Source organism: Macaca mulatta, chromosome 17 (genome assembly GCF_049350105.2).
Source record: "Macaca mulatta isolate MMU2019108-1 chromosome 17, T2T-MMU8v2.0, whole genome shotgun sequence".
In the NCBI taxonomy this organism is placed as follows: Eukaryota; Metazoa; Chordata; class Mammalia; order Primates; family Cercopithecidae; genus Macaca; species Macaca mulatta.
In genome coordinates, this window is record NC_133422.1 from 14,765,739 (window position 1) to 14,780,393 (window position 14,655).

Consider the following 14,655-nt stretch of genomic DNA (forward strand, 5'->3'; position numbering starts at 1 on the left):
GGTTTTTTTTTTTATTGTTGTGTTGTTTGAGTTCCTTGTATATGCTGGATATTAGTCCCTTGTAGGATGAATAGTTAGCAGGTATTTTCTCCTGTTCAGCAAATTGTCTCTTCACTCTTTTGATTGTTTTCTTTGCTGCATAGAAGCTTTTTAGTTTTATATAGTCTCATTTGTCTATTTTTATTATAGTTGTCTGTACTTTTGAGGTCTTAACCATTAAATATTTGTGCTGAAACAATAAACTACTAGGAAAAAGTATAGGGAAAATACTTCAAGATATTGATCTAGGAAGAGATTTCATGCCTAAAACTATATTTAAAAATTAAAATATTTATATTAAAAATATTTCCCTTAAAGTTGGTACCTTATCTTATGTAAGGAAATTTTAGAGTACACTCTGGAGAAGTCCAGTCAGCACAAAATTGAAAGGATGAATTTGGAAGTGGTAGGGACTACAGCTTTGGCTGAAGCATGAGCCACTATTAACATCATCATACAGCTTTTGGTCAGCAATGAATTTTATGATAGTTACGGCAGAAGGAAGTTGTAAATGATGTAAGTCATAAAGTAGCATTAAAATAATATGCCAGGGAGATTTTTTTTCAATAGTAGGCAAGGAATTCTTATTATATGATTGTGTAAAATCATGAACAGCTTCAGAACCATAAAAGAAGTCATGGCATCTATCAACATTACAGCCCAAAAGTCGACATTTATGAAAGGAACGGATATATGCTCTAGAGAGAGAATCAGCTTTACACAATTTTAGACACATGGACAGAATATTCAGAAGCAAAATAAAACTTTTTGTTACCTGATGTATGAACAAATGGTATAGCCAGAGAATCTTGTAGACTATAATTGATTTACATTAGAGGTAAGGTGAAGATTTTGAAGTAGGTTTGTTAAATGATGTTGGTTTTCATCAAGTGGTCAAGTTTTCTATAGCTGGAGTTTGGAATAAAGGGGTTGGTATGGGGCACCAGTAGTAATGTAACACAGGGAGGAAGAAGAGTTTTTATCTTCCAGGCATTAGAAAGGTGCAGTATTTTGGTACTTTGGATAGGTACTGAGGTATCACCTACCATAGTTAATGTCAGACAGGAATCTATTATGGAGGCTGAAAAATCTTCCAATATTATTGCAGCCATAAACTGAATGCAATCTATGAGGCAAGCAAGCTGCTATGAGATTAAGGAGAAAACTGTAGTAAGCAATTGGATATTGTTTGTCCTTTTGAATCTCCATTAATGTACCCTAAATAATTCCATACTTCAAAAGAAAGGTAACAGGTTTAATATCATTAGGAAAACTCAATATAGGGACTTTGGACAGATGTTGTTTAAGAAAGTGATAAGTCCTTTCAGTTTTCTGGTTCTGTGATGACAGCCTGCCAGTTTTTATGGTCGTTGAGCTATTGTAATATAATCCAGCTTCCATAGTTAGTCATAGCCATGTGGATTTGTCAAACTATATGGTCTGGAGGCATCCCAGATAGCTTCTTTTTAGGAAAATGCAAGGTGATGTTTTTAGTAGAACTTAGTAAAATGTTGGCTTTTCCAGTATAGTTCAAGTCAAGTTTACTGGAGTACTTGATAAGAAAGATAAATAAAAATTAGATATTAGGCTGGTAGGGACTCTGAAATACATAGTAGTATACAACCTTTTTTTTTTTTTTTTTTTTTTTTTTTTAAATCTGGTTGTATTAGTCAATGTAGGTTATATGATATCAAATTAGCCATGAAACCTTAGTGGCTTTATACAGTGAAGGTTTATGTAGTGTTCCTGTGATCAAATATAGTTTCGTCAGCAATCTAAGGTTTTGGGTTTCACCATCATATTTCAGAGTAGCCAGTATTCATCATAGGAGGCGAGGAGTGGTACTAGAGAATTATGCATAGGTTTTTTATTGTTGTAACCCACAAGAGATTTCTGATAACATGTAGTTGATTTAATCACATAATTAACTATAATGGGGTTAGGAAATGTCTTCTGTATACACAAGAAGTAGGCATATGACATAGGAATTATTAATAACAAACATCGTCTCTAGCATACTTGGTTTCTTAGCTGGTAAAATTAGTGGGTTGCAATGGTTCTTGGTTAGAATTACAGGTTTTTGGTGTGAAAGGATTTGACGACTATTAGAGATGTGATGACATAGCAGTATTAAACCTGACTTTAACCAATGTGATGCTGTATGCCAATATCTGGGCATATTGAATAAGTTTGTCCAGTTAGTATGTTGAGATCTAAATGTGGGGACTCAGAAGGATTTTTTGAGTCATCTTAGCTTAGAGTTTCATTTAAGTCAGTCAGAAAACAAAAAATTCAGTTCCAATTCTGGTTAAGGTGGAGTGAGCACACCCTACCCTGTTTCTCCTACTCAATGCAAGAATAACACCTTACATGGACAGAATTCATGCAGCCACTATTTCAGAGCTCTGAAAAGTGAATAATAGCAGGTAGAGTGGGGAATAAGAGCAGAATTCACAATGCCTTTGAACTGGAAGTGAGTTCACTATACTTTTTGCCCCTTCATTTTTCCCCAACATGAATTAAATTGAAAACCTGAAATTGTGCACCAGGGTGTAGTGAGAGACAACTCTGGGAGAAATCCTCTAGTTCTAGTACAGAGTGCCTGGTTAATTTATCTTTTCTTCACCTTGTTCTGTCATGACCCAGCCCTCATGTAGTCTTATCACCAATGGAAGCCTATAGAAGCCAAAACTCTGAGGGAGGCTTTTCTTTGATCAGTAGAGCTTGAGTCCTAATAGGGTGGGACAAACACCCTTTTCTTTTTAATCTCTCTGCTTTTCTGCCAGTGGCCTTGGGTGTGAACAGGCTTGTAGAAGTACATTGCAGAGCAGAGAAACTAAAGCCCCAGACAGGAGAACTGAAAAGCAGAGCACCAGAACTGAGAATTTCTATCAGAGATATCATGGAAAGGGAAGAACATGAGAAAGTAACCCTATAAAAGTTTTTAATGAAATGCAGCCCTGAGTTGTGCGTACATGGATCTAATCCAAATTAGAAGTTGTAGCTGCTACAATAAGGTAAGAAAAAGAAAGTCATACAGATTATAAAGGAAAAAATAGAATTATCTGCTTTCACAGAAGACATGATTGTCTATGTAAAAATTCTCAAGAACATGACTTACACATAAATTCTAGCACTAGTAAGCCATGTTTAGCACACTAGTGTCACAAGACACATGGTTCTCATACAAAAATGACTTATATTTCTTTATATTAACAGTGTACAATGTGAAACCACATTTAAAAATGCCATTAACTGTAGCCTCAAAAATTTTAAATACCGAGATACAAATTTCATGAAACATGTATAGGATGTGTGTGCTGAAAACTACAAATTGCTGATGACAGCAATCAAAGATCTAAATAAGTTTAGGGCTATGTCATATTCATGGACTCAGTATATAAAGATGTCATTAAATTGGTAGATACATGTAACACAGTAACAATTAAAATCCCAGGTGAATATGTTCATTAATATAGACAAGATGAGTCTAAAATTTATGTTGAATGACAGAGCAACTGGAATAGTTAAAACAGTTTTGGAAAAGAATAAAGTTGGAAGAATTATACTTACCTGACTTTAAGACTGACTTTTAAGCTGTAATAATGAAGACAGTGTAGTATTAGCAAACACATAAATCAGTGGAACAGAATAGAGTCCAGAAATAGTCCCACATATATATGGACAATTAATTTTTGGCAAAGGTGCAAAAGTAGTCTAATGGAGGAAGGATAATCTCATGCCAGACAAATGAGCCTTGACCTAAACCTCACAATTTATATGAAACTTAACTCAAAAAACTAAGTCTAAATATAAAACATGAAACTGTAAAACTTTTATGGGAAACATATGAGGAAATTTATGGGACTTAGGGTAGGCAAAGCTTTCTTAGTTGTGATGACAAAAGCATAATTCACTAAAAAAAAAGGATACATTTCATTTTGACTTTGTCTAAGTTGAAAACTTCTGCTATGCTAAAGATGCAATGAAAATACACGGTACAGGCTGAAGGAAGATAACAGCAAATTGCTTATTTGACAAAGGATTTATGTCAAGAATAAATAAAGGACTTTCAATCCTTAACAGTAAGACTACAATTCAGTTTTTAAAAGTGGACAAAAGAATAGACACTTTACCAAAGAGAATATAAGGATGTGAAAATAGTTCATGAAAAGATGTTCAACATCGTTAACCAACAGAGAAATGTAAATTAAAACTATGAGATACCATTATATACCTAGTAGAATAAAAAATAGCTATTGAGATAAATACTGGTGAAGGTGTGCAAAACAACTAGAACCTATTACTGATGAGATTGCCAAATGGGTCAGCCAGTCTGAAATATAGTTTGGCAGTTTATTATAAAGTTAAACTTACACTTACTGTATAGTTTAGCCTTTCTACTCCTGGGCATTTATTTATGAGAAATGAATGAAAATCATGTTCACATAAAAGCCTTTATATGAATGTTTATAGTAGCCTTATTCACAATTGCTATTCCACAACCCAAATGCCTTTACAAATGAATGGGTATACAAACTGTGGAACATCCATTAATACAATGGAATACTACTCATCAACTAAAAAGAATGGACTCGATATATGTACTTACTTGGATGCCTCTCAGAGGCAATATGCTGAGCTTACAAAGGGAGACTCAGAAGGTTACAGACTGTGTGATTCCATCTGTGGCACATTCTTGAAAAGTAAAAATATATAGTGATAGAGAAAAGGGATAAGTACTAGAGCTTATGGGTATTGAGAAGGTGCGGCTATAAAGCTGAAAAGTGATAGCACAAGTGAATTTTTTGGTGTGATGGAACTGGGCTATATTTTGATTGTGGTGGTAGTTATACAAATCTATGTATTTATTTAACATTCTCAAAATGGTACACAAAAAAAAAAAAAAAGAGAGAGAGAAAGAAATTTCATTGTATGACCATTTAAAAAATAAAATTAACTATTAAAAGAATAGAAAATTCCTGGCCTGTATAAAGCCTAAGTATTAAAGAATTGTTTCAACTTTGTGTAGTCAGCTGTTTATCTTTATTTTCTTGCATTTGCAAATTCCAGCACTTCTAGTGTATGTTAATCCTGTTTCTGTTAAATAGGCTGGGGCTTAGGTGAAAGTGGAGCCAGCACCAAGATAAAGGTCTGGGCATTTGGCTTTCTTGCTGTGGCATGTTTTGACCTTGAAGGGCATTAGAGTATGCATAAATAGTTAAGATCATCCGTGTGTAATTATGACCTGTTTCTAATTTTTCTTTCCAATTTAGAACTTAAGTTCTCCTTAGGGGTTAGGAAGTTACATTATTAAATTTCTAAAGCATTCTTCTATCCATATTTACTATAGTGGTGGCTGTCATTTGTAAAATGCCCAGGACATTTTCATAAAGGGACTATGACATTTAGTGCACTGTAAGGGGCGGCATGTTAGTTGGGGTTAAACTGCAGTACTATTAGACTGTGAAAGTTATTTCTTTTACCTTTGAATGCTTTTAGTAAATATATGAAAGGAGCTTATAATAAAAAGTCGTTCTGCTCTCAAACTATATAAATTTTGTTACATACTGTATACTAATATATAGTAATATAAGAGATTTAGAATGAATTTGTTTACATATGAAAATTTTAACATTTTGTTTTCTTCAGAAGATAAATTGACATGTTTCAAGCACTTTTTTATACTTTTTTAAAACTATATTTGTCAGAAATAAGATACGGTATACAACATAAAATTAAAAATCTCTGACAAGACAAAGGAAGACATGAGTAATAACCTGACTTTTAATAGAGCCTCAAAGGAATGCTCTTAAATATCCATGACAGTGGTAGCAATTCAACTTATAAGGCTGCCTTGCCTTTTTATCAGGATGAAGGAAAAGGTAGAAATTACTGAGAAGAGATTTCACGGCTAGGGGCAGACTTAGTGATTTCGTGTACTATCTTATGTATCCATCTGTCCTTGTATTTTACTGTGTTACATTTCACAGTTTTCCTTATTTCATACTGCATTCACTGCCTGTGTAGGCATTGGTCTTCTCTGAGATCACATCTTCATGAGGGCGTTGTCTAAAAGTGACTGCTAAATGTACCTGGAGTTAGAAACATATGGGTTTGCCCCTTCTAATGTTGAACTATGAAGGAAATTAGCTCTTACAACTTACTGTGAGTTTTTTTTGTGTCACCGAAAATTATCTTGGATGCGAAATTGTCTTGGGTGTGGACTTGAATTGATTAACATACAATGAAATCAATTATTTCTGCTGTGGTCACTCTCATTTAGGAGGAGTTATGTAGTGAGAGAAATACTATAGAAATATAATATTAAATATTTTACATAATTGTAATCATCTTTTAAAATATTTCACTGTAATTCAGTCCTAAAGTCGGCTTAAAAGATGAAACCTTTTGAAAATGTCCAAAGATTTTTTCCCCCTTATTGATACTGTAAATCTGATTTGGGACTTAATCTACTTAATCAATTACTTTGCAACATTCTTTTATAAGGGGAGGACGTATTAGATTTTAGGGGGAATCTTTACTTTTTATGGAAGGTATTTCCAGTCTTCTTAATAAAAAGATGGTTATTTAAAAAGCCAATCTAGTTGTGGTACTTAGTTTTTTCAGTAAAGACCAAATTGAATAGCCAGTTTATGTCTTCAGAGAGCTACCTTTGAACAGAACTTAGGTTTATATATTCACTCTTAATCATTTTAGTTATGAATTAGGTGTATCTTTATGATATATTGAGTTCTAAATAATATAAGTACCTGAAATATAATGAAACTTTATGGATCACATTACATGAGTTATCAACATTAGTTATTAAAAAAGTTAAATACAAATTGAAATGGATAAAGTTATAGTAAAATAAGTCAAAATTCATATTTAAATTTTAATGAAATAGAAATATATATATTTTTATTATAAACAAATTAGTTATGTTTACACATAGTTAATAAATATTCTCAGGTATTTGTGGGCCAAGACTGTTGTTGTATTCTTTATCAATAAAGGCCAAAAAGCTCTGGAGAAATAATAAATATGCTAATTTATAAGAGGTATTATTATACTATTTCTTTCATTTTTTCCCATGGTCTAGCCCTTTAGAATCTGGTACTTGAAATAAATATTATTTTCTAACTTAAATGAAGCTTATTAAGAATTACAAGATGGTAATTATTTTTAAGAAAAAACACCCACTAGGTTATTAGCATCATTTTCCTCAAAAAGATACAGGATTACAAACTCATATCCATTCCTGAAGTAGAATTGCTACTTATAGAACATGTGTTATGGTACTGTCTGTTGAAAAGTTTAGCAATTATATATCATGACATAATAATCAGCATACTTTTGGTCTGTGAAGTAAAATACTCCTCTGAAAATCTGTTCCCAGGTATTGCTATACTTTTCAAGAGAATGTTCTATGTTGTATTAGTTCTGGCTGACTCAGATACTTGCTTTTTGGTTTATCCTATAGTATATATTTAGATCCTCTACAGATGAACTGATGTGTTCTAGACAGGAAGTGGTATGTAGGAGATATAGGAATGGGCTGAAGTATCCTTTATATTTGCCTTTGTATCTAGGGGAGTTGGAAATAGGCAAGAATGGAGAGAAATTTTGTATGGCAGTACACAGAATTTTGCAAGTTTATTGTGAGCCCTGCAACAATCCGATGCATTTTAGTTACTGGTAAGTTTGTTAAATTATGTTTGAAATTGTACCTCTTCGAAGATGGCCATCTATTTACTATTACGTCCACCATGTCAATTATACCTTATTGTAACGATTTTTTTTTTTTTTTTGCAAAGATGTGGTATTGCTATTGCATTGGGTTTTAGGTATAAATTGAAACTACTTTTGTTAGTGAATGCAATTGACATTTCAATTGGTGTCCTGGTTAATATTGAAGTGAAATTAACACTTTATGGATAGCAGAGTCCTGTGTTAATATTTTGGAATAATAATATTAATATTTCTGTTTTTGTAATGGAACTACACTGTGTTTAGAGGTCTGAGGTAACTCATTAGATGTTTGAGAATGAGTAGTTATTCTGACATAAAAGAATGAGAAAATCCATGTCATCCTTGCAATTTTATATGGTTCTATATAGTAGGGCGATTTACTGTAAGAAATACGTTTTTGCCTTTTTTCATGGATCATAGGGACCATTGTGAGGCATTTCTAGTCTTTCTTTTTGGCAGTGCTCATGTTTAGGAATCCATTTTCCCACTAAATCACTAACTTCGGTGTATGTAAGAATTCTACGAACAGATTAGGAAATTTTGTAATCTCTATGCATAGTTTTCTTTATTCTTTTTAAACATCTAGGCAGATGTGTTATGTGTAATACAGTACTTAGCAATTATTTGTGAAGTGGCCTTGACTATTCAGTTCATTTAAAATGGACTAGATTGTTTAATAGCTGTGCTTCTTTACAGAAACATTTTTTAAAATCCCAAGAGATTCCTTGGTAGTTGTATTTTTCTTGCAAGTGTCTATCTTTGGCTTAAGGACAAAGTAAAAGAATATCATTGATTTGTGATAGTTTACATTTTTTTTGTGGTTTAAGGATATAGGGTCAGTTAATATAATTGACTTTTAATTTCCTGTAACAAAGTACTTTATTTCTAGATACTATATTTTGTCTAGCTGATATGTAATTCATTAAACTATCAATTTTTATAATAATGATAATGGTAATTTTGCTGTTGGTTCTTGTTATGAGAACATTTCTAATTTGAACAAAAGTAGCCACATTAGGAGAAAAATGTATTATCCCTATTGAAACTGGAAGAGCTAGAATAATTCAAAAATTAGAATAACTTCAGATTCCTTTTGGGCTTTAATAATTTTCAAGTTTTCCTTATTACCAAATTGTCTGAATCACTTGTAAAAATGAGTACTTCCTGCATTTAAAATATGTTTAGAAATGTGTGGTTTTACCCTTTCTTATGAATATAAATAGGTAATTTAGGGTATATTATAAAACATTGTAATTGATACTATTTTAATTCTTGATAAAATCTGGTATATAACAATTTATTATGAGCTACATTAAGCATATACAATGAAGGAATATGTATTTCCATTATTCAGAATACTATATTCATGTATCAGTGTTGCTGGTTAAAATCATTATATGTAACTGTGAAGTAATGCATTATCAAAGCTTAATTCAATGCAATCATTTCTTTTTGTTTTATTTCTTCATTCATTCCAAAGACAAATCAAGTGCTTAATCTTTGTCTGACACCTCTTCATCTGCTTTTATGTATTTGTTTATGTATTGCATAATTGTCACTTTTCATTTCAATATTATATAAATAATTTATTTGATCTCATGAGCTTTTCTTAGGGCATACCTGGACATAAGTGACATGTTACATATTTCTCTGGATTTTTTTTAGCCAAGTGTTTTTGAAGAATAGTTCTAAATGAAAAGTTTATTTAAAAATAGGACTTGTTCTTACAAAGCAATATTGCATCTATATTTAAAATTTTAAATATACATTTAAAATTTTCTACAATAGCTTGTTATTCAAAAGAATAGTCTTTATTATGGAAAATGATATGTGTATGTTTCTTAGGTTTACTTGAAGCCAGACGTATAAATATATGTAGAGATAAACTTTGATGTTTAATCTACACAGTTATGATTCAGTTTATTATATTTAATTTGTAAAGAACAACACTAGTTTTCTCATGCTTATGAGGAAATATATTCTTTCATATATAAGGCATAATAGTCATTGTCAGTAAAATAGAAATTAGATTTGAATATGGTTATTATCTTTTGGCATAATAAAATACTGAAATGGAATGCTGTGTTTATAATAAACATGTGATGATTACATAATGATGTCTGTACTTTACATGCAGTGCTACTCTTTTGGCATTCCTGGTTGAACTACTTAAAAGTTCAGTAGCCATGCAAGAACAGATGCTGGGTGGAAAAGGCTTTTTAGTCATTGGCTACTTACTTGAAAAGGTAAGTGATATGTGTTGATGGTTTTATTGTGTAGCTTCACAGTTGGACAGCTGACAACCACTAATTATATTTTTTCTATAATTTCACTTTCCATTGACTTATACTATTTGCTAATTCCCAAATGTCTGAGATTTCAGTGTAGACATGGAATTAACTGGGTATCGGAAGTGTAATTAAGAAAATTTAAATTAAAAAAAGTAAAGAAAAAATGTACATCTATATTCAAGCAATAAGTATCATTTCTCTTAAGGTTTTCTATAGTAGTACACCCTTATTTCTACTCTCGCTTTCTAAGGTGTCACTTACCCATGGTCAACTGTGGTTCAAAAATATCAAATGGAATAAACAATTTATAACTTTTAAATTGTGTGCTGTTCTGAGTAGAGTGATGAAATCTCATGCTGTCCCTCTTTAACAAGCCCTGGACATGAATCTTCCTTTTGTTCAGCTTTTTCATGCTGTATACACTGTCTCCCTATTAGTCATTTAGTAGCTATCTCAGTTCTCAGACCGAAAATCGTGTACATCATCCACTAGGGGTCTTGGAACTATCGCCTCGGGATAAGGAGGGAGTACTGTAGTTGTTTCTTTGCTTTCTTTTCACTTAGATTATTTTCATTTTTTATTTTTATTTTTGAGACGGTGTCTCACTCTGTCTCCCACACTGGAGTGCAGTGGCACGATCTTGACTCACTGCAACTTCCTCCTCCTGAGTTTGATTAAGCGATTCTCCTGCCTCAGCCTCCTGAGTATCTGGGATCACAGGCGCACACCACCATGCCTGGCTAAAGTTTTGTATTTTTAGTAGAGACAGGGTTTCCCCATGTTGGCCAGGCTGATCTTGAACTCCTGGCCTCAAGTGATCTGCCCGCCTTAGCCTCGCAAAGTGCTGGGATTACAGGCATGAACCACTGCGTCTGACCTTAGACTGTTTCTTGAAAGTCTTTTGTATTAAGATAAAAATCTTAATTTATATTTAGTATAAATGGATTTACCTGTTAGGTTTTGTGTTATTTTTTAATTATGCAGTCAAAATTTTTATTTTGTAGTAATAGAAACATTATTTTGTGTTCTTTTTCCCTGCTCTTATTACATATTATTTAAAGTAGTTTTTTCTGATCTATACGTAATATAAACAATAAAAATTAGATGGGTTTACTTTTTCCTATTTTGTGTCATTTATGTTTTATGACCTCTTTTGCTTTAGTCACAGCTGTGCTTTTATGATAATGAGTGCTGAATTTCTGATTATGATCTCACAAGAGTTTAATTGTATCGTGATTTCCTTTAAAAGTTAAAGTGGGATTTCATGAATAAATTTTTTTATAACAAATACCTATGCCCTTTATTAGCACTCTCAGACCTCTTCTTATCTGTTAGTTAACTCCATAATATTCAGCTGCTCTGAAAATGAAACTATTTGAGAAGTAATAGAAGTGAGATCTTAACTAAGGGATAAACATATTTCCTTTGGAAAAAAATTGAGAAGATATTTTGAAGTAGTTTTAATTTTACCTCCAATTGTTTTGCATTTGAAATGTTATCAATTGATTAATGGATAAACAAAATGTGGTATATACATGCAATTGAATATTATTTAGTCACAAAAAGAATCAAGTTCTAAAATATGCTATATTTTATATATTACATGTCTTTATACGTATTTTGTATATAACATGTCTTTTCTTTGAAACAAGTGTTGACCTTTCTTTAAGGATTAATGATTGAAGAGTGGTAGATTGTTAAGTAGATGGATCACTGGCAGCATTTCTTTATTGAGATGATTTTTTCCGTAACGTTACTAAGAACTTAAGGCTCTTTGACTTATTTTTTTAAGTGATAGAATACTCTTTTTCTATATCTAGTTTATAATAATTGTTTAGAAGATGTATGATAAGCTACATTTAACATGATTTTGATAACATATGAAATGCCTTTGTAAGATTACTGTGTGTGACAGGATTTCTGTGAAGACTTACCCCTTTAAATATGCTTTCGTTTGTTTACTGAGAATGTATCAGAAAATTATAAAGTAAACATTCTTTTACTTAAAACTTAGCTTATAGTTAGAAATATTTGCAAAAGCCTTCAAGTAAAAATGTATGTTAATATTTCAAATCTTATAATGTCAATTTAGTGGATGCAAAATACTCTTTCATTGTGGTTTTCATTTGCAGTTTTCCTAGATTTTGAATAAAATTAGACATTTTCATATATAATTATAGAAAATTAATCTTTTATCTTCTTTGGTATTCATTTCCTTTACCAATTTTCCCTCTGTCATCATGATTCCCGCCCTGAGTCAACCCATAATTCATTTTTTGGCTTTATGAATTGCTTATTCTAAATATTTCACGGAAGTGGGATCATACAATATTTGTCTTTTTGTATTTGGTCCATTTTGCTTAGCATAATGTTTTCAGTGTGTATCCATGTTATAGCATATTTTACAACTTCATTCTTTTTTATAGCTAAATAATATTCCATTAGATGTATGTATACATTTTGCTTCTCCATTCATCAGTTGATACACATTTGTGTTGTTTCTATCTTTTGGCTCTATGAATAAAGCTGCCATGAATGTTCATGTACTGGGTTATATGTGGACATATGTTTTTATTTCTGTTCAGTAGATACCTAGCAGTTAATTTGCTGGGTCCTATGTTTAACTATTTGATAAACTACTGATGTTTTTCAAAGTGACTTCATCATTTTACATCCTACCAACCATATTTAAGAGTTCCAATTTTTCCACATCCTTACCAACTCTTGTTTTGTATGTCTCTTTTTGATTCTGGCCCTCCTACTGGGTGTGAAATGGCTTATCAATTTTAAATTTGCATTTTTGGAATGAATAGTGGTGCTGAATATCTTTCCATATGCTTGTTTTCTATTTTCATGTGCTTATTAGCTATTTATTGATATATGTTCTTTGAAGAAATACCTTTAGCTCTTTTGCCCATTTAATGATTGTGATATGTGCCTTTTTATTATTGATTTGTAGGAGTTTTTTTAATAGATGGATGTTTAGCAAATATATTCCTCCATTCTTTGGATCACATTAATTTGCATTTCCCTGATGACAATAAAGTTGAGCGTATATTTATTTTACTTTTGGATATCTTCTTTTGTTAAATACTGCTTCAGAGTGACAGTTTTCATTTGGGTTGTCTGTCATTTTGTTACTGATTTGTGGAAATCATACATATATTTTGGATGTAATCACTTCATTGGATATACACTGCAAATTATCTCTTCTTCTTTGGCTTGCCTTTTCACTCTCTTAATGGTGATTTTTGAAAACAGAAGTTACTAGTTTTAGTATAGGTTACATTTTCAGTTTCTTTTATGACCAGTTAGACCCATATCCCGAAGCCATAAGGTTATTCTGTTTTCTTCTCAAAATTTTGTTTTATCTTTCATATTTAGATCTATAATCTATCTGGAATTGAATTTTATATATGGTATGAGGTATAAAGGTCAAGGTTCTTTTTTTCCCCCATGTATGTCATCTAGCTGGCCCAGTACCATGTTTTGAAAAGATGATTTCCTATCTCATTGCAGTCTAATCTTTGCCATAAATCAGATGACCATGTATGACTGTGAATTTTTGGTGTGTTTCAGACAGTACAACAGTGTTTTAATTTGTATAGCTTTTTAGTATGGCCTGATATTTAAGAGTATGTCATCTAGCTTTACTGTTGTTCTTGAAGACTGCCTTGACTGTTTTTGGGTCTTTGCATTTCCATATATATCAGCTTACTAACTTCCACCAAAAAACATGAGGATTTTTATTGTATTATATTGACATCTTTCCTATATTGAATCTTTCAGGTCATATACTTGATATGTTCTTTTATTAATTGAGATTTTCTTTTGTACTTTTCTCTATGGAACAGTTTCTGTCTTTTTGATGGATTTTTTCCAGATACTTAATATTATTTGATGCCCTTAAAATTTTAATTTTTTACACTTGATCTTACCCAAAAGGCCAAGAAGCAATTAAAATTTTTGATTTTTAATTTGTTAGTGGTACATAGAATTATAATTGATGTTTACTTTGAACTTTTATATACCAGTCTTTCTATTCCTCTATTAAATCTAGTCATTTGTAGATTTTTTCAGAAAAATTTTTGTAGACAATAACAACATTGGAGAATGATTAGTTTTGTTTTTTCTTTCTAATGTTTAGTTTTTTATTTTTTTCCTTCCCTTGTTATGCCACCTAAAAACTGCCAGCACAGTGTTGAATAAAAGTTGTCATAGTGGCCATCCCTGTCTTATTCCTGATCTCATGGGCAATGCTTTTAATAATTAGCCAGTAAGTATGATATTTTTAATAGATTACTTTTTGTAGATTTTTTAGTTAAATTAAGGAATTACCTATTTCTAGTTTGCTAAGAGTTTTCTTTATTATAAACAGGATTTTATCAAACACCTTTTCTGCAGTATTTGAGATGATTATAATTTCTCTTCATTTTTCTTAGTTTAGTGAATTACATTGATTATTTTTCAGATTTTAAACCTTCCTTGTATTCCTGGACTCTCGTTTACTCCTAAATCTACTCGTATTCCAACCTGGCTTTCATTCTTACATGCCCTTTAAGATAGCTCA

General features: G+C 31.6%; 1 protein-coding gene across 7 annotated transcripts in view; it reads left to right on the forward strand.

The window, feature by feature from the left end:
* NBEA (neurobeachin) overlaps nt 1-14,655 on the forward strand; it is a 742,365-nt gene that overhangs the window by 143,888 nt on the left and 583,822 nt on the right. For all 7 annotated transcript variants that reach the window (XM_028837519.2, XM_028837523.2, XM_028837524.2 and 4 more), the window contains exon 11: nt 9,932-10,040. In XM_028837519.2, the coding sequence (XP_028693352.1) occupies nt 9,932-10,040 (109 nt within the window). The remainder of the gene's footprint in view (nt 1-9,931; nt 10,041-14,655) is intronic.